Here is a 19,673-nt window from a genome sequence, read left to right on the forward strand (position 1 = left end):
GATGGCCAGGCCTTGCCCTACTCACCTGCTATACTCCAGCCAAGGCTGGCCCCTGACACCTTTGAGGTGTTCCATTGCCTTAGTGGCAGCCATCTTGCTTCTTGGACCAAAAGCCCGCTGGATTAGGTGCACCTGCTTCACTGCTTCCTCCCATCCCACCACAGCTCTCACTGCTTTGGAGCTTCAGGACTGTTCCCCCACAAGTGTCCAGTAGGTAGCAACAGAGTCGGGTGCGAAACTGCTGACAACTGAAAAGCCTTGTTTTGAGCTGGGATAGAAGTATCTCTCTCTGTCTTGTTTTGTTTTGTTTTGTTTAAAGATTTTATTTATTTATTTGAGAGAGACAATGAGAGAGAGAGAGAGAAGAGTGTAAGCAGGGGGAGGGGCAGAGGGAGAAGCATGCTCTCCACTGAGCACAGAGCCTGACATGGGGCTCGATTCCAGGACCCTGGGATCATGACCTGAGAGGAAGGCAGATGCTTATTGACTGAGCCACCCGGGCGCCCCAGGTATATCTCTCCTTAGAGGATTCCACACTGTAAGAAAGATAGGCTCTTTTATTTTTACTTTTTGTTTTAATACATTTCTGTTATTTTACTCTTTATATTTTTAATTTTTTCATAAAAATCACCTTGTCACCAGAGCATGCTAGTTCACTGTATTTGGTTTGAAATTCTGTACTTAAAAATTCTTTTTTTTAAAAAAAGATTTTATTTATTTATTTGACAGAGAGAGACACAGAGAGAGAGAGGGAACACAAGCAGGGGGAGTGGGAGAGGGAGAAGCAGGCTTCCCGCGGAGCAGAGAGCCCGATGTGGGGCTCGATCCCAGGACCCTGAGATCATGACCTGAGTCGAAGGCAGACGCTTAATGACTGAGCCACCCAGGCGCCCCTGTACTTAAAAATTCAGGTGTACTGGCTTCAGTTGTGTGTCCTTAGATCCATATTTATCTCTCTCTCTCTCTTTTTTAATATTCCAATAACAAGAGGACTTGAAACCTGTCTGGTGAGACAGATTATCAGATTTCATTCACTCTTGGGTAAAATTCTATATTACAACCTGTTTGTTCTGCTGTGAACCATGGATATTGTGTTCTAATTTTATCTTTTTTTTTCTAGTTTTATCTTCTACAGAAGTTCCTATCAAAGAGAACTTTGTTTATGTCATTAATGCTTCTTGGTGGGGTGGGGGGTGTGTGGAAATATTGACTGTGATTTCTGTGTGGTTCATATGATTCCTTCCTTCCTCTCTCCCCCCTCTCTTTTTCTCTCTTTCTTTCCTTCTTGAATTGTAAGCTTTTCATTATGGAAAATTTCAAATATATAAAAACTAATCTAACGAGTCTCTATATACCCATCATGCAACTTCAACAACTGTGAGCTTCTGCCCTGTTCTGCTTCTGCTCTGTTCTCTCTGTACCCCATCCCCTCCCACCACCACTAGATTAGTTTGAAGCAAATCTCACACATCATACCATTTGATCTATAAATAGTTCAGTATATCTGTAAAAAGGTATGTACTCTCTCTTTATTAAAAGAAAAAACCACACACACACCATTACAAGAAATAAATTCTTAGTATCATCAAATTTTATTCTATATTAAAATTTTTCCTCTTGCATTTTTTTAATAGCTGGCTTGTTTGAATAAGGATTCAAGGTCCATATGTTGCATTTGGTTGATTCATCACACAAATCTTTTCTAATCTGTAGCTTCTCCCTCCTCCTTTTTTCTCTCCCTGCAATTGATCTGTTGAAGAAACCAAGTCCTTTGTCCTGTAGAGTTTTCCACAAGAGTTTTGTGGATCTTGTAGATTATGTCAAGAATTTGAGAATCTAAGTGCTCCCTCCCTTGTACAACCTATCTGTTCTTTATATTTCCTGTAATTAGTCAGTGGGATCTTGAGACTCAGTGGGATTCAGATTGGAAATTTTACCAGGAAGGCTTCACAGGTGGCATTTTGTCCTTCAATCAGGACGCATCTCCTGTCTCTTTTCTTGCTAACATTGATCGGTGGGTTCTTATATTATGAGTCCATCTATTACAGAGCTCCGCATCAGCCTCTCACCTCATGATTTTTGCTGCCATTGATGATCATTGTCTAGACCCATTATTTCATTAGGTGATGTTCCTACTTGTTCTCTCGTTCCTCCTTCATTTAGTAGGCTTACTACCAGGAAGGAAAACCTTCCCTCATTCTTATTTGGTTTCCCTAAGGAAACCGTTTGCACAACCAGGGCAGGATAAATGATTGATTCTTCCCCCTTGTGTACCAGGTTTCAGAATAGTGAGTTAGTTGCTTCGCATCTCCTAAAGATAGCCAAAATGGTTTTTCTTTTTTAGAATCATTAGGGATAATCTAGCATATTTGGTGGGTTTTATTCCACGGCAGTCATTGTTATTTTCATTGTACAAATTTTTGTTTGTTTTGGCAATGAAATTACATGAAACTGACATATCCTAAAGTTGAGAACTTGAAAAGAGGAGTTTTGAAAAAGTGAAAATTGCTTTAGGCGCATTTAAAAGTAGGGCCATGGAGTGAGAGTTGGTATGTCTCCTCAGTTTTCTTTCAAGTTAGTTAAAACTTGAGCCTGGATTCACCAAGGACAAACCTTGTATCCATTCTGAGATAATATCTGGTGAATAGTTTATTTATTTATTTTTTTAATAGCTTTAGACCTAGCTCTTTTGTGTCAAGCTTTGAGCTCGTATTGTTACAGGTGTGGGGATAGTACATCAATTTTTTTTTTCCTGCTGGGATTCATTTCCCTGGCCCACCACAATCCATTAAAAATCTGTTGACCTTTACTTGACGCCATTCCAAAGATGGTGAAAACCACAGAGCATCAGAGGTTCTAAAGTTCTCATGAAAAGATCAGACTCGTATAACTGCTGAATATTTGAAAGTATTTTTGTGTATGATTGTTTCACATGACAAACTTCCTTAGGGAATACAGTTCATCAGCAGCACACAATCAATACTGTTTCCACTGAATTTTCTCATTAATAGCAGGAGATATGAGAAAGGAAAAAAAAAAGGAAAGTTGGAAGGTTAAATCCAGGTTGCAAAAGTTTGATTCTGGGGCCTGATATTTATAGCTCGATTGTTAAAAAGGTGAGGAAAACTCATTAATAGGCTGTAATAACTTGCAAAAGTATTTTCTCACAACTGCCAGGGTGTCACATAGTTTACTCCAAACATTAAAGACACCTTCCGTGTTTTTAGGAAATTACTTTTTCTCTTCCTTTTAATGATTGATGTAAATCTGGTCTCATTTTATTTTGGTCACTGACATGATAAAGACGTAATCTGTGGGTAGTTGAGCACAGGGAAGAATTCCCAAAGGTGGTGGTTCCCCAGGGGCTCCATCACCCACTGGCCCTGCTCTAACAGTTTCCTGTGGACTGGATTCCATGTGTCACAACCGTCTCCCCAGATGGCAAATGGATTCATTGGGTACCATCGCTTTGTTTCCTTTGCATCTCGATTTAAAGATGTGGCCCAAGTGTCATTGCTCTGCTCCACTTTCTATTGAGAAATAACTTCTTTCTGTCAAAGGTCAGCTAAATTGGAAGGAGTCTGATTCAAAAGGAATAACTCCTGACATTAAATGGGACATAAAAATATATTGCAAGAACAACTGAGCTTTAAGATAAAACCGAGAGAACAAAATGACTCCATCCTAAATGGAGGTAAAATGACTTTTATAGGCAGGGAACGCTCTTGTCCCTTAGTCCTCAAATGCTCTAGTCTTAGGGTTCTCATCCCTTCCCCCACCCCTACCTTTGTCTGCAAATTGTCCCTCCAGGGCACTTCCACAGTGAGCAGTACATCTTTGCTGACATGCTGGGGCAAATCTGTGAGGAAACAACCTCATGCACCTCTCTCTACCTGGCTGCTATAAAGTTCCTTATGGGGCCAGGGTGCTTGGCTAGCTTGGCCGGAATTACCATCCATCTCTGTGTGTGTTCCCACAGTCTCCCTTCTCCCCGCCCACCTCTGTTGCCCTCCGGCACCTCTTCACTCTATAAGGTGCAGCCATCAGCTGTATGAAGAGGCAGAGTCATGGTAGGAGTGATGCAGGTTCTCTTTTCTAGAACATTCTAATGGATTTCTCTGTTGGGGCACCCATTTTGGAAAGTGTATCCCAATGAGGTTACACTATCCCCGTTTGTTGCCAATTTGTACCTGATCACTCTCTTTGTTTTGCAACTGCACTTACTTGATAAGGAGACAGGCAGGCAGACCTCTGTGGTTTGCACCTCGAGCTGTTTATTTTCCAGTCATCTTTGTTTTTATTCTGTGGAGGTGTAACAATACTGGCATTTGGGACCCAGTGAATCACCCCCAAAAGGAGGTAGGAATCACACAGAAGGCCATTTTACAATTGCAGTGGAGGTTACTCACTTTGTATGTGGGAAATCTAAAGAACAGAAAACACTTCAGAAAGAAAATGAGAGTAAAAACAGTTAAAGGTGCATGTGGAGTTGGGAAAAAAGACTCTTGTTGTCATAGCATTGTCTTGGTTTCCTTGACCTCTTGGAAAGGACAAGGGACCATATTGTAGAGAAGCTGAAAAACACTGTGTCTGAATGGTTACCTCCAAAGGAACCAGATAAATTTTTGGCTGCATAAACATTATGTTTACCAACCTACTACAGGACAGACTTGGTGATGGTGACGGTTCTTGTGTGTGGGTCCTCCTCACAGGGAGCAGCTCCGTTTCTCGTCTGTGCCACGTCTGGTACAACTGTGTTGGGAGCCTTTGATCCTCTGGATGAAATAGCAGACATCTGTGAGAGGCATGGCCTCTGGCTTCATGTGGACGTAAGTGCATTTGTATGTGCGCATCGGGTTAACTTTCTAGTCTGTTTGCAGCTTTGGTGGGAAATCTTTTGTGTTCTCAGAAACTAGACGTGAGGTCCCCAGCTACTTTTATTTAAGTGTGTATTTCTAATTAAGGGAAATAAATCTGCTTTTTTCCATAAGGTAATAGAGAAGAAGATGCCAAGGCTTGATGTAAATTTTGGTTTTGTTTTCCAGATTCCATTTTATTTCCTCTTCTCCCACGAACCATTCTCTTTGGTCCCTTGCATCTGCTGTCACTGAGGCAGCACGGGATGAGGGACACATTGAACTACAAAATCAAGAGACTTTGACTTTGGGCTCCAATCGGCCTCTTCTTCATTGCAACCTTAGCTGTTTGGGCTTTGGTTTCATTTATAAAGAGGGAAGAGGCTGATGTGGTCTGTAAAGTATCTTGTAGCTCTGCGATTACATGATTCCAATCAGCCGGCAAATGCAAACAGCTGCATTAATAATTGCATGCTATCATTAAAGCAGGTTTTATCTGGATCCATCATAGATAATTATTTGAGAGGGATTGGGATAACTTACATTCTTCATAATTTTCTGACTTAAAGAATTGGCTTTTTTTTTTCTAACTAATTTTGTAAGTCCTGGGGTTGTTCATAATAAATTTTTTTCTTAATTAAAGGTAACTCTTTAAATTCTACTCATCCAGGGTTAAAAATCTGAATTCAGACAGTTATGAATGCTTGTTGAGCTTTTTGGGTTTTCTTTTTTCTTCTTCTTCTTCTTTTTTTTTTTTTTTTGTAAAACTAGGAGTTAATTAGTTTGATTCAATCCAGTAGAAGGGACGGTTTTGAACTTGCTGATGACACTGTAGGGAACTTTCTTCTGGTAAGTGAGTGATTCATAGCCTAGTTGGCAGAAAAGAAAGAATGCTCTTTTTGACTTTTTGAACGGAAGGTAACAGCATTTGGGGTATATACCTACACATACTTTTATAGTTTGTATGATCTTAGGCTTTCAAAGTAAAGTGTCTTCATTACAGAGAGGATTTTTCAGCAGCTCAAGGCTTTCATTAAGCATATGCTAATGCTCGGTAAAAGCAGCCATGATATAAAGCTCACTCGAGTTCCGGGCTCTATTGGTGTGCCAGTGGCCATCCTTCAGGTGGATTATTTGTGACTTTAAATGGGATTGTAGCATTTGTATCTGTTCACATTTCAACTTTTATCTTATGGATTTTTATAGACTTCGGAGCATAATAATACATTATGTCCTAAAAGATGATATGAAGTGACTACTTTGTGACTGTGGAGATAAGGGGGAAAAATCAAATCTATCAGCAGCTGTACTTAAAAATTCCATTCTCATAAAAGAAACATCAAATATGGATTATATAGTTTATGCAAAGCATTGCAAGTACAGCAGTTTCTAAATTGGGAGTGAGATTAAGAGACTTGAGAGAGGCTCAGAGAGAATTGTGACTTAGAAGTATGAATGAAAACCTCCCTAGATTTTTTAAAACAAACCTGAAGGTGGGATTTTTGAAGGAAACACTTTTATGAGGATATGTTTAAGCCACACAAATTATTCGATTTGCACATAGTAGGCATCTAGTAGTATTAGACAGAATTGGACAACAGTTTATCTGACCTGGTAAAGAAATTAACTCTCACATTGAGACAATATTCACTCATGCTTTAATATGACAGGCTGGATATAAGGTAATATTACATTATATTGTTATTGTAATAACATTGAATCTGTTGATAAAATTTGATAAAGGAGCATGTAGCTTATCTTGAAGAAACTTCATACACCATGTATAGTTTATTAACCTTAAAGATAAAAATCAACAAAATTGCAGTAGTTACCTTGGCCTGTTTGAAATTTTCTAGAAAATATTTTAAAAATCCTTTAAAATATTAAAACTGGCATCTACTTTATTTATTTATTTTTTTAACTGTAATTATGGTTGCTCATCCTCCTGGGTGTTTCATAAAATCAAGTTGCCCTGCATATGTAACATATTTTATTCATTCTAAGATGCACTGATTTTGTTTACATTTTAACGGAGCTGAAGTTGGTATGCTGATGTCATTTTTTTTTTTCTTTCTTTGTGGTACATAAAAAATGGTGACTCTTACATTGGATAGTGTCTTATGTTTGGTTAATTACAATGCTTCTTTACACAACAGCATGAGGAAAACTTTAGCTTTCTCTTTCTCCAGGAGGGCAAATGTTACTTCAGCCTCTGCCTCAGACTAGAAAGTTCTGGCTGGTCTGGCTCTTCTCTGAGGCAGAGGCTGTGGCTGCTGGGAAACCTGGCGCTCCCAGCAGAGCGTCCTGACGTGTCCCACCCACTCTTCGTTGCAAGTCCCAGGGGAGGTAGGAAACACTGTATTTAAAGTCAGGGGCTTTAGAAGCTGCCAGATCTCAATTCCACCCTTGCCTCCACTTCCCTGTGTGGATTGGTCTTACTATTAATTTCTTAACTAATGAATTAAAGAGAAAAATGTTAAGTAACATGGTAAGTGTGGTGCCCAACAGGTAGGCCTAGCTCCCTAAATGACGGCCCTCCCTGAGGTGAAAAACCTCGCTTCTTCAACAATTAGGTAATTGGTTTGCTGTTTTTGCAAGTTTGAGGGTTAGGAATTCAGAAAGTGAAGCAAATATAAGTAGGGCACTGCCCTCGGGGCTGTGGTTCTTCTCCTGTCAGCTCTTTCGAGGACTAAGTCTGTGGAGGAGCTGTTCCTGACCCTGCCAAGCCCCTCTAAACCGGGGAGCTAATGCCTCGAAAGAGTTGATGTGATTTTAAAACTTCCATGCACTAGGATTGGGAGCATTTGTTTATTTTTGGGGGGAAGAAGAGGAGGCAGAAGGTGGTGCAGGAGAAGCGAAGGTGTGTGAGTGTGGTGTGCGAGGCTCCTGAGCTCACCTCCTTCCATCACCTTCAGCTCCCCACGCTGTATTCTACCATGGGGACCTAAGCTATGATGTTATCCTGAAGCAGGAACGGGCTTTGGCTCCCAAATCTAATACTTAATGCCTGTGAGACCTCGGACAAGTCACCTCCCACCTCTGAACCTTAATTTTTCCACTAAAAGTTTGAGGTAATAATGACTCCATTCCCAAGGCAACGTTGTGTGGTTTCGATAACCATGGAGGCATTCAACAGAGCCCAAGCTGGTCCCCTCAAATTTCCTCACAGCTATCACCCTTCCTCGCCCTACAGATTAAAACTTAGAAATCTGTTCAATTGCAAGGACCAGCCTGACTTCCTTATTAGCCACGTTGATCCCCCTCTATTCCCTCCAGACTTCCTGACTGTGGGGCTTCCTTCCATTTCCTATTTTCAGCCATCTTGTCCTTTGTTCATAATGTATAAGTCTCCAGCGTACATCTTCCCAAAGTCCCGGGCTTCCTTTCTCTCACTCTTAGATTTTTGATTGGCAAAACCTTCTGAAAGCTGTTTGGCTGAAAAGATCTAATTAATAGGCTTCACCTAGGCCCTTCCTCGTTGGCCATGAGTTCCTGTGTATCCCTCCATCCACCCTGTCAAGCACGAGCCGCATTTATTATTCCGAAGGTCAGCCCTCAGCCCATGCCTCACTATCAACATTTATACATCGTGTCTGGGAGAACGCCAGCCAGCGTTGCCAAGGATATTGTCTATTTTACTCTTCAATACGGAGAACAAACTGGCGGTTGCCACACAGGTGGGTTGGGGGGTGAGTGAAATAAGTGAAGGGGATGAAGAGGCACAAAATTCCTGTTATAAAATAAAGAAATCACAGAGATGGAAAGTACAGCATAAGGAAAATAGTCAATAATATTGTAATAGCGATGTATGGTGACAGATGGTGACTACACTTATCTTGGTGAGCACGCAGTGATGTATAGAAGTGTCAAATTACTATGTCGTACACTTGAAACTAATATATAACATTGCATAGCAGCTATGCTTCAGTAATGATACTGAAAGGTAAGAACAAAGGAGATTGTCTCTTTTAGATTCTAGATTAGAGAAGGCATGGACTGTGTCTTTTAAATCACTTTCTTGTCCACACACAAGCCAACAGGTTGATATACCAATTTCTTTACGATGTGTGAATTTAAATCCTAAGGGTCACGGGAGGCCATCTATTGTGATGAGGCTCTCCTTGCCTGAGTGAGAGCCAGTGAGCAAAAATGTTTGGTGTGTACATTGCTTAACATCTGCTTAAAACAAAGTATGGACTAAGGCACATCAAGGTTGTCACTCAGAGTTTTCTATGTCAGTGGACTGGCCGACAAATAACATTGAAATAACATTGTTGTGATTATGTAAATATCTCAACAGGCTTCTTGGGGTGGCTCAGCTTTGGTGTCGAGGAAGTACCGCAAACTTCTGCAGGGCATCCACAGGTAAATGTTGTTTGGGGGCCCAGCACCTCTTATTTAGGCAAGGGAACCTCTCTGGATCTTGCACACTTAAGCGACACGGTGAAAACACAGAGACAAAGTAACTGTTTTCCTTGAAAACTCCAAGCTACCCCAGAGGACTCAAGCCAGCAATCCTGTTGAGAACTTGAATACTTGTGCTGCTAATGAAAGTATTCTTTCCTCCGGTAGAAGCACACCCTTATCCTTTTTCTTTTACATAACAGAGCTGACTCCGTGGCCTGGAACCCCCACAAGATGCTGATGGCTGGAATTCAGTGCTGCGCTCTCCTGGTAAAAGACAAATCTGTGAGTTTTCCTCTTCTGGCCTTTGGGCTTCGAAAGGGGTTAAACTTCTGTGTTTGCAGAGGCTCATTTTTGCTTACATTTTGGTGCTTTGGGACCGATATAGATGAAGGTCTTTGGTAAATGTTGGTGGCATGGAAAGGAAAAATAAACAGACTCAGATAAAAAAAAAAATCTAGTGTTTCTGCTCAGGTGATTCTGTGGATTAGAATTCGGTATTATATAATCTCATTAGTTATAGCAAAATGGTCTCTCTTGCCCTCATTTGGATTATATTTTAAACCTCAGTTTTAAACATTGCCAAGATTTTGTTCTCCTTGATTAAGTCTGGGATTTAAGTTATCTTGAAACTTCTGCTTGCTGAGAAAGTGGAACAGATGTGTGTCATACATTAAATTGAATGCCTAATATGCTTAGCTAGGGCTTAACAGCGCATTTATACAGGAAGATGTTAGTTCAGGGCTGATCACCAAACACGGATTTATTAGCTTCTTTGGGAACGTTGCAGGGAGTTTGGAAACATGTCTGGATCATGGTGGGGCAAGTGGGAAGGAGTTGCTGAGTTTCTCCTGGCCACAGGTATAAACCCCATGTTTTTTTTCTGGGTAAAATAAGGATTCTTGTGGGAAGTGGCCCAGGCTGGGAAGTGCCACTTCATTCTTAGAAATGCCTCTTCAAGATATGTGTGCAGCATGTGGGTGATCTTTCTCAGCCATCTGTTTACATTTTTTTCTTAGGGGACTCCCTTTGCCAATGCTAAAGTCATTTCTCTTTTTAAGGAATTTTATTTCAAATGAAAGCCATATTTAAAATTAAAACCTAGTCTTGCATGTGCAGATATTTACAACTCTCTTTAAAAATGAATTGTGACATTTGTATGTCAGAGCCCTTTGTGTTTTGAGATGTCCAAACAGAATACGGTAGGGGCCAAGGGCAGGCCTCCCAAACTGTACCCCAATGGCATATTGATTATTTTGAATGGAAGGTACTTGGGAATTAGCCAGTGCAAGGACACTGGGGCCCCCTGTGTCTTCCTGAAAGCAAGAAACAAATCTCCCTTATGAAAGGTACCCTCCCTGCAGTAAGAAGTAAGAAGACATCTTACCACCAGAGACGGGAACTTTAAAGCCAAGAAAGCTGTAGAAACAAACCTGTTACGTTTTTACTAATCCACTACCTCAGCCCAAATTCTGCTTAGAATTCCTTACTAATTAAAACTCCCAAACATCTGTTTTCTTTATCCTGTCCATTCGTCACAAATTTATTGTCTCACTGTCTGAAATGTATAAAAACAGCTGTGGTCCTTTGTTTGAGTCTCAATCTCATTATTTGGCCTCCATGTGCACATCATAAAACTTTTTTTTTTTTCCCTGTTAATCTGTCTTCATGTAAATTTAATTCTTAGTCCAGCTAGAGGAACCTAGGACAAAAAAAATTTCTTCCTCCCCTTCAGGATCCATCAGAAACTATGAACAGATTCTGCACTTAGAGATAGAGACACTTTCATAAATATGAATTGATTCCCTAATATTTTATGAGGTTGGCTATTGTTGGCTATATACAATTCCATTTCACTTTTTTGCATTTAACTCCTTAAGTTATGACTTCACTTTATAATGGAAAGGTAGTTTAAGATTACTGTATCATTGTGAACCAAGGAACATCCTCAGGTTACCCGTACTTACATATTTAGGACATGACAGAGTTAGGAATAAACCCAGGTTTTCCCTTGCTCTAGATATAAGAACAAAAATATGTCAAGCATCCCTTATGTGCCAAGCGTTCTACATCTGCCTTCTCAGTCAGCTGATCTGAATGACATCCTTATCTGTTGGTGTGATGCTCTCAGAAGTAGAAAATTCAGACCCCAAATTTTATGACTACTCTTTTAAATAATGTTCTAGCTTTTATACGTTTTTCTTGTCAAATGATATTTGAGTGATTTAGCCAAGAATTGATTTGCATTTATGTACTTGAGGCAATTCAAAATTTTCTAGATCATCTAACTCTATTACAGGGCTGATAATTTTATTTTATATTTTTAAAGAATTCATTCCCAGATCTCCATAAAAACAACACCCATGTCGACTCACATGGCAGGAATTAAGAAGTTAGGAAAATTGCGTGCATTGTGCAAAGGATTGAACACTTTCACCATTTTTTTAAAATAAAAGATTATTTTTAAATTAACTGGAATGGAGAGCTGAACCATGAGAGATGAGATATGACAATCAGCTTAAGAAGTTTTGCATTGGCAATCTTCTATCTCTTTTGTACCTATTTTCTGCCTCTGTTCTCTTTCATACTCATTCATTCATCAGTCAAGCAACACTAACTGACTTCCTGTGTAGGCCAGGTGCTGTGCTAATTCTGGGCTTATGAAACAGAAACATTCCGTGTAGTCAAAGAGCTCATAATCTTGCAGAGGAGACAATGAACAAAATGTTCCTATTTAATTCTTTATTATTTTGATAAGTGGTCCGAGGAATGTGTTAGATGCTGTTGATCATGTATTCTATAGCCATTCCAACCTCCTTCCTTTCTCCCTCCTGATACCCATCTAACCAGGCTCCCTCACACTGGGAACCACCCTATGACAGTTGTGGTCAGTACGTTATAGAGGAAATTTGAGGAGGCTCTTGAGAAAGGTTTTCCTTGCAGCTAGGGGTGATACACATAAGAGGAGAGCATTCTTTCCCTTACTTCTATCTTGAATGCTGTTGATTCAGAGCATGATACATGGAGCTCTGATAGCCACCTAGCAACCATAAGATGATGCCCCTAAATCAAAAGGTGAACGTGCACAGAATGGCAGAGCAGAAAGGGGACAAGTTGTGGTCTTGAATAATGATTTTGAAATGTTTCATGAATCCTGGAAGTGATACTTGCAAACATTTTGTTAGGGGTCATTAAATGTCATTATTGCTGAAACCACTTCCATTGGGTAATCTGTCTCTTGCAGCCAAATGCACTCCTATCTGATACAGAACAGAGTGTGGTACTCAGAGAATATATAGCAGGGGGACCTGGGATGTTTTGGGTGGAAGAAACAGAACATACACAGTTTTTAAGAAAGGAAGGTCCTTTTCGTTTTGTTTTAATTTTTTTTTAAAGATTTTATTTATTTGAGAGAGAGAGAGCAACTGAGCGGGGGTGGGGAGGGGCAGAGGGACAAGCAGACTGTCCGATGAGTGCAGAGCCCAACGCGGGGTTCAATCCCAGGACCCTGAGATGATGACCTGAGCCGAAGTCAGATGCTTCATTGACTCAGACACCCAGGTGCCCCAGGAAGATCCTTTTGATTTTAGAAACTGAAAAAAGTCCATTGTAGCTGAAGCACAGAGAATAATGCTAAGACTGACACGAGACAAGGCAGTGGATATAACATGTAGAGTCTTCAACCATTTTAATGATTTTAGACTTGATCTTCAGAACAAAGAAAGAATTTTAAAACCAGGGAGTAATCTGAAAAGATTTTCATTTAAGACAAAGAATTGGAGGTGGACAAGAATGGATGCATGGATAAGAAGAAGCTTGCAGTATCCAAGCAAGAGTTGATGGCAGGGGAGATGGAAAAATGTGATGAAATTCAAGATTTACTTTACCAATCCACTGGACAGGGCTGAATTACCAGTTATATGTGGGAGATGAGGAGGAAGCAAGTGTCATAGTTGACTATCTGCTTATTGATACGGCAACTGAGTGAATGTTCCTGTGTGGGCAGATGGAAATTGCTGGAGGAGGAGAAGATTTGAGAGTGAAATATCTTGATTTTAGCATTGGCTACATTAAATTTGGGATTCCTATGAAGTTTTCAAGTGAAAGCAGTTGACATGTAAATCCAGAGCTAGGAAAAGGGGTCTGGGCTGGAAAAGTATACTGGGAATGGCTGACACGTAGATGTTCTCCAAGGTCCCTGAAGTGGAATGGATTGCCTTGGGAGGACCTCAGGAGTGAGAAGAAAAGCGGGTATAGAACTTAGTCCTGAGGAGCTTCAGAGTCTGTGAAAGCTGAGGTCGGAACGGCTGGGGAGATAGAAGGAAGATCAGGAAAGAGCGTCACTAATGAAATACTCTTTGAGGGTTGAGTATTATGAGGAGTGTGCATGACCGTCACCCTTTGTGTTGAAGCTGAAATGTCACCTCCTTAAGGAAGAGATCCCAGACTCTCCAGCTGGACTGGCATCTCCCCATTATTCTTTCTCAGACCCTGTGCCCTTCCTGTAAGTGCGCATCATGATTTGTAATTATGATTTCCCATGTATTCTCTTCTTTCTAGAACATAATCTGTTTGAAGATAGGGACTATGCCATCATATTTGCCGCTGTATCTGCAGTGCTTAGCAAGGATTCACTGAACAAGGACAAAATTAAAATCCACTGAAAAATTTAATGCTTAAATGAATGAAAAAGCCTCAGAAATATTTGCCATCATGTCAGCAATTACTAGCAGTTCCCAGTTTCTCCCCTTTCCCAAATTATTCCTTTTGAGAGCTCTGAGATAACAATGATGAAAATTGCAATTGATGAGTTTTATTGCCGCGGTCCTAACACAAGGTTTGAGCGTGCCTCCAGCGGTAATTGATGAATAGCAGTTTTAATTTGGACTTACTTCTCCAGTTAATGGAAGGGGTAACTCTAGTTAAAAGAAAGCAAATTACTTAGTGAATATACTTCTGTTAGGGGAAAAACTAATTCCCTAATTTGTACCCTCAAAGCCCTGACATTCACAATGCTGTTTTCCTGATTGACCAGCTGTGGTGTTTGTATTTTGAATGCCCTGTATTAGTAAAGAAGACTACTTCCAAAACCAAGCCGAGCTGCTCCTCTCAGAGTTGTACTATCACTAACCGTCTATGCATCATAGGGACAAAAAGAAAATCAGACATTAAAAAAAAACAACTGTGATTATAAATAGGTTGACTTCAGATGTAAATGCTGGCACTACATGGCTGTTTTGGATCAAACACAATTTTGATGCTTTGATCTAAAAGAAAAGGCAATATATCCTAAGAATCAGTTGCATAGATGGGGAAAATCTCAATATTGGCTTTTTGATTTTTAGTGGGACTTTTTAGTTAAAAAAAAAAAACAAACCTAACAGATATATGAGAATGAGAAACATGTTCTCAGATGACTTTTTGAGTATAGATTTTTCATCTCCATTTCTACTGACCATTATCACCCGATATTAACTCACAGGCACTTCCAGTTTTACTGAACAATTTCACTGAACGATTTTTTTTTTTTTTAGAAAGACTATGTTGATCTTGTGGATTTTTTTATTATGTCCGTTTTTATATGTTTATTTCAGAAGCTATTCAGATGCATCATAGATGAATCGGAAAATTCAGATATGGAGAAAAATGAAAAAACAGTGACAGGATACGATACTTGAAGATGCCCTTTTATGCATTTTCTTCTGCACATATACATTTAAGTGTATACATATGCACATACCTAATCTAAAAAAATTATAACATATTTTGCTTTTAGCATGCTCTTTTTGTTTACCCAAATGCTTTTTGTTTAGCTAATATGCATTCTGTACATTTTTTTAAAGATTTTATTTGTTTATTTATTTGTCAGAGAGAAGGAACACAAGCAGGGGGAGTGGGAGAGGGAGAAGCAGGCTCCCCGCTGAGCAAGGAGCCCAATCTGGGGCTCCATCCCAGGACTCCGGGATCATGATCTGAGCCGAAGGCAGATGCTTAACCGACTGAGCCACTCAGGCGTCCCATTCTATACATTTTTATTAGCTGTGCTGTAGTCTGTCATTTTGACATATTATAATTAACTTTACCATCTTGTTAATCCTGACCCATTAAGTTGTTTTAGGATATGTGCTGCCGAAGCAAGCACTCAATTAGGTTGTTTTAATGTTTGACCATTAGAGATTTGGCTGCCATGTTTGAGGCTGAATCTTCATGCATATCCTATATTCTTTCCTTATAATAAATTCCTAGACATAGAAGAGCTATGATCATCTTTCATGATGCTCTTTATACTTAATTCCTAATTTTCCTTGTAAAATACCTCTTACATGGGCTGCTTGGGTGACTCAGTGGGTTAAGAGTCCGACTCTTGATTTCAGCTCAGGTCACGATCTCAGGGTCGGGAGATTGAGCCCCACGTCGGGATCCATGCTCAGTGGGGAGTCTGCTTGGGATTCTCTCTCTCCCTCTCCCTCTGCCCCTCTCCCTGCTCACCCTCTCCCTCTCTCTCTTACATAAATAAGTAAATCTTAAAATACTGTTTACCTTCTCCCTAGCAAAGTATGTATGTGTGTTAAATCTTTGACAATCACAGGAGTTTTTAGCTTTGTCAATTTAGTAGGCAAGACGTCTATACACCCACATTTACAGACACACACATAAACATTTTCCTTCTAATTTTATCTATTGACATTGCTCCTTCTGAGGGATCTTCTTTAGACAGAGGTATTGACATGCGACTCGGCTAGGTTTCAAATGTGAGGCCAATAAGCTTGCAATTCTTTTCTTCATTCTAGAGGAGGATCAGAATGTAGTCCCAGTTATTCTTTAGGAGAAGGAGTAGTGGGAAGAAGAGGATAGGAAATTCATTCAACACATTCACCAAAGGTATACTATGGGCCAGGTCCTGTAATGCAAAGCAAAAACGAGAAAAGGGAGCATGATATCATCTCTCAATATGGAGAAGGCAGAGAGTTTTCAGCCCCATTTATATTTTTATTCTGAGTGGTAACTGATACTGCAAATCACAATTACTGTATGCCATTAAAAAAATTGTGCAAGGAAAGAAAGAAGGGAAAGTAGATTTATCAGAGAAACTAGAACACGCTGTGCCTGCTTTTGTGAGGATTTTTTTTTTAGCTCTTATTTTTCTTCATGGAGTTCCTATGGAAGTGCTGTTGGGTGGTTTGAAAATACTGAACAATCTGATCATCAAAGAAATTCTTTTTTTTTTCATGCCAGAGAACACTCACACTTCCCCTGTACACCGATATTATAAGTTTCTGTGGAATGACAGCCTCCTAGATAATGTGGCAGAAAAAGGGGAAGGTAGGTGTTTAAAACTGATTAGAAAAAAGAAGCATTTCACTTGTAGGAGAGACATCAATCTCCTGTGCTTGATGCTGCCAAAATTATTCTCTGTGTCTTGGATGTTCTTGCATGAACAGAGAGAAGTTTTAGAATTTTCAGCAAGGTTGAGATTGCATAAGACTGGCAGAATTCATCAAATTCATGGTTGGTAAATAGCCCTTTCCTTTTTAAATTCTTGGTGTTTTTTTTTAATTGTAATAAACCAAAGTTGATTTTCTTTTCAGGAAGCTTTTGGAAATGTGTGCATATGCGTGTATATATGTGTGCATCACATAAAAAAAAAAAAAAAGACCCTCACGTAGTGTTATCAGTCATGACAAACACTGTTTTCATGTCTGCTTTCCTTCTCCATGACGTAAAGGGATATAATAATGTGAGAGTTGAACATATTCAAAATCCATCATGTCTTTCTCCACCAAACAGACCGGTAATATTGGGTTTTGGGGTTTCTGTGTTGGTACTGAAATTGTCATTAATTTTAACAAAGGATTTGCACTTTGTTTTAGATCTATGCTCCATATAGCCTAATATATTAATTCCTCTGTGAACTGTGGCTCCAAGAGATGAATTATTGCATAACTGTGGTTGTACTACCTGAATTCAATCAGTAGTTACCTACATGTCATAAATGGGGTAAGTCCCAAATGCAGAACCTATTCCATGGTTCTTGGAATCATGTATACAGCAGATGAGCTGCTAGAGAGCAGAAGGGGTCTTATTCATTGCTGTAGTCCCATTACTTAGTACAAAGCCTCACACTCGATGCTAGGTGAAATGTTTCCCGAAGTTAACTTACTTTGGGTCTTTTTCCAATACCATCAAATGGTCGTGTGTTTTAAATCTGTTACCTGCAGTATGAAGTAGCATGCCCCTTATCATCACAGCCTGATCTCTTTCAAATCTTAAAAAGTGTCCTTCCTGCCAGTATGTTGGAATTTTGACAGGGTGTAGAAATTGTTTGTCTTAGCCATATGGTTTGACATATCCATTACCTCCTCACGTCCCATTTCATGTTGGCTCTTAAAAAAAGTCTTTACTCTAAACTGTGCCAACATTTGGCCTTTTATCTACATGCCTCAGAGACCAATAATAAATCAGTGACTCATGCTTTCTTTTTTCAGAAACCATATTGTCTTTCCCCTAGGACTTATTTTCGTTTTAGTGTCTAATGGTGCTGTTCTTTATTGGCGACTGGACAAGCGGAAGAGGCACTTGCTTTTCTAAGGGTCCCTGGGTCCTCTCTTGACCCTTTCTAATGGACAGAATAACATTCACAATCTGCCAGTTTGCTGGTCCTGACTGTTTGTAATATTGGATCCAGTATCTTGGCCAACAGCTTCCCAATTTCATCCTTGAGTTCCTTCAAATTTTTGGGTGACTGCCACCTGGTCCTACTGATTAAGCTACATTAATTTCATCAGTTTGACTTAGATGAGTTGGGGTATTGCCCACTATGCGATTTAATATCTTCTGCCTGTCTATTTCTGGAGAACCCTAAGAGTGTGGGAATCTCTCTGATATCTTTCCAGGTAAAGAATTCATTCTTCATGGCAGCCATCCCATTTCAGTAGGGGACCCCAACCTTTGCCTCTCTGCCAATCATCACAGAAGACTTCAGATTTGCAAAGAAATGATGAAAAAGAAAAAAAAATGAAATTCTACCTTTGTGTCCTAGCAGTTGAAAATACCCCAGAAGGAGGATTCTATTTACAGAATGATTTTCTTTTTTTCCCTGTCCTAACTGAAAACCAAAAACTGATTAGGGTCTCATAATCTGGGAGAATTACATAAGTTAAAATCTATGAAAAATGAGAAACATAGGGTAAGGGCATAAAAGGAAACCTGGAATGAAACTAATGGAAAAATTCCTGCCATAATTAGTATGCTACACCTGCCTCAGGTGGATAAAAGTTGGTTTTCGCATTTTTATAGGATTCCAAGCATCTGCCATTTTTTTTTTTTTGCCCTTTATTTTACTATGAACTCATTGCAAAAGGATTTCTCTTCTATTTCCACTCTCTGATATGATGCTGGAGGCCCTTTTGGCTTCTTGGAATAAATTGTTCTATTTGCTTTCCTTTGTACAATTCTAGTTGTCATATATGCTGTTTTCCAAGGAAGATATCTAAAAACATACCTGACATTCCTAATTGGGCTTTCCAGCTTTGTTGTTTCAAGGACAAAAACTTTCAGGGAGTTAATTTTTTTCTGGGTTTTTCTTCCATATGATTCAAAGTGTCAATATGAGTCCCTGTGAAGAGAATGATTCTTGATTTTGTAGACTCAGACGTGGTAAATGTAGATTTATTTTATATAGGCTTTTAGTAATTGTACTTAAACCCTAAGTTGTAGGAAAATTGTTAATGGCATATAATAAAGAAATAAATTGTAGGCTAAATAGAAAAGTGAAAACTCTATAAAATAGTCACAGTATCTTTAAAGTCAAGGTGTGTATGACTCATGTGTGCAAGCACTTACACATGTACATTCACACAGCAAACATACCTGCCCTTAAGCCATCATGAAACTGATGGGAAATTATAATTTAGGGAGTTTTATTAATTGCAAAAAGTTAATTGCAATACCTTCTCTGGTAGTTCATTCTGAGAGTTTTTGGGGGAGTTTGGAAGATGTTGGACTTTTTTTCAATGAATTGTTATGAAATAGAAGAAAAATACAAAAGTGTGCATAAAATGTAAATAAACAGCTTAGTTTACTGTTATAAAAAGAATAATCAAGTAGTTCCCATACAGATTCAAACAAAGAACATAACCAGAAACCCAGAAATCCCCCATAGGCTCTTTCCTGTTACTGAATTTCTTGCTTTTCTTTTTAGTTTTGCTCTGCAGTGTGGATCCTCAAATAACATAGTTTACTTTTGCCTTTCTGAAGGAATTGTGCAGTACACACACACACACACACACACACACATATACACACATATATTTGGTTTGGCATCGTTGCTGTTGTTGCTCAGATTTACCTCATGTCTGTGAGATTCATCTATGTTTCGGCACAATCTGATGATTATTCGTTTTCTCTGTTTTA

At 39.4% G+C, this 19,673-nt stretch overlaps 1 protein-coding gene across 1 annotated transcript in view; it reads left to right on the forward strand.

Moving 5' to 3' along the window:
• Positions 1 to 19,673, forward strand: part of GADL1 (glutamate decarboxylase like 1) — a 159,203-nt gene that overhangs the window by 48,386 nt on the left and 91,144 nt on the right. Inside the window, exons 9-11 of the mRNA XM_081825500.1 lie at positions 4,713 to 4,829; positions 9,157 to 9,221; positions 9,464 to 9,545. Coding sequence (XP_081681626.1) covers positions 4,713 to 4,829; positions 9,157 to 9,221; positions 9,464 to 9,545 — 264 coding nt within the window. The remainder of the gene's footprint in view (positions 1 to 4,712; positions 4,830 to 9,156; positions 9,222 to 9,463; positions 9,546 to 19,673) is intronic.

The sequence above is a fragment of the Leptonychotes weddellii genome, chromosome 1 (assembly GCF_054177405.1).
Source record: "Leptonychotes weddellii isolate Sample4059 chromosome 1, ASM5417740v2, whole genome shotgun sequence".
In the NCBI taxonomy this organism is placed as follows: Eukaryota; Metazoa; Chordata; class Mammalia; order Carnivora; family Phocidae; genus Leptonychotes; species Leptonychotes weddellii.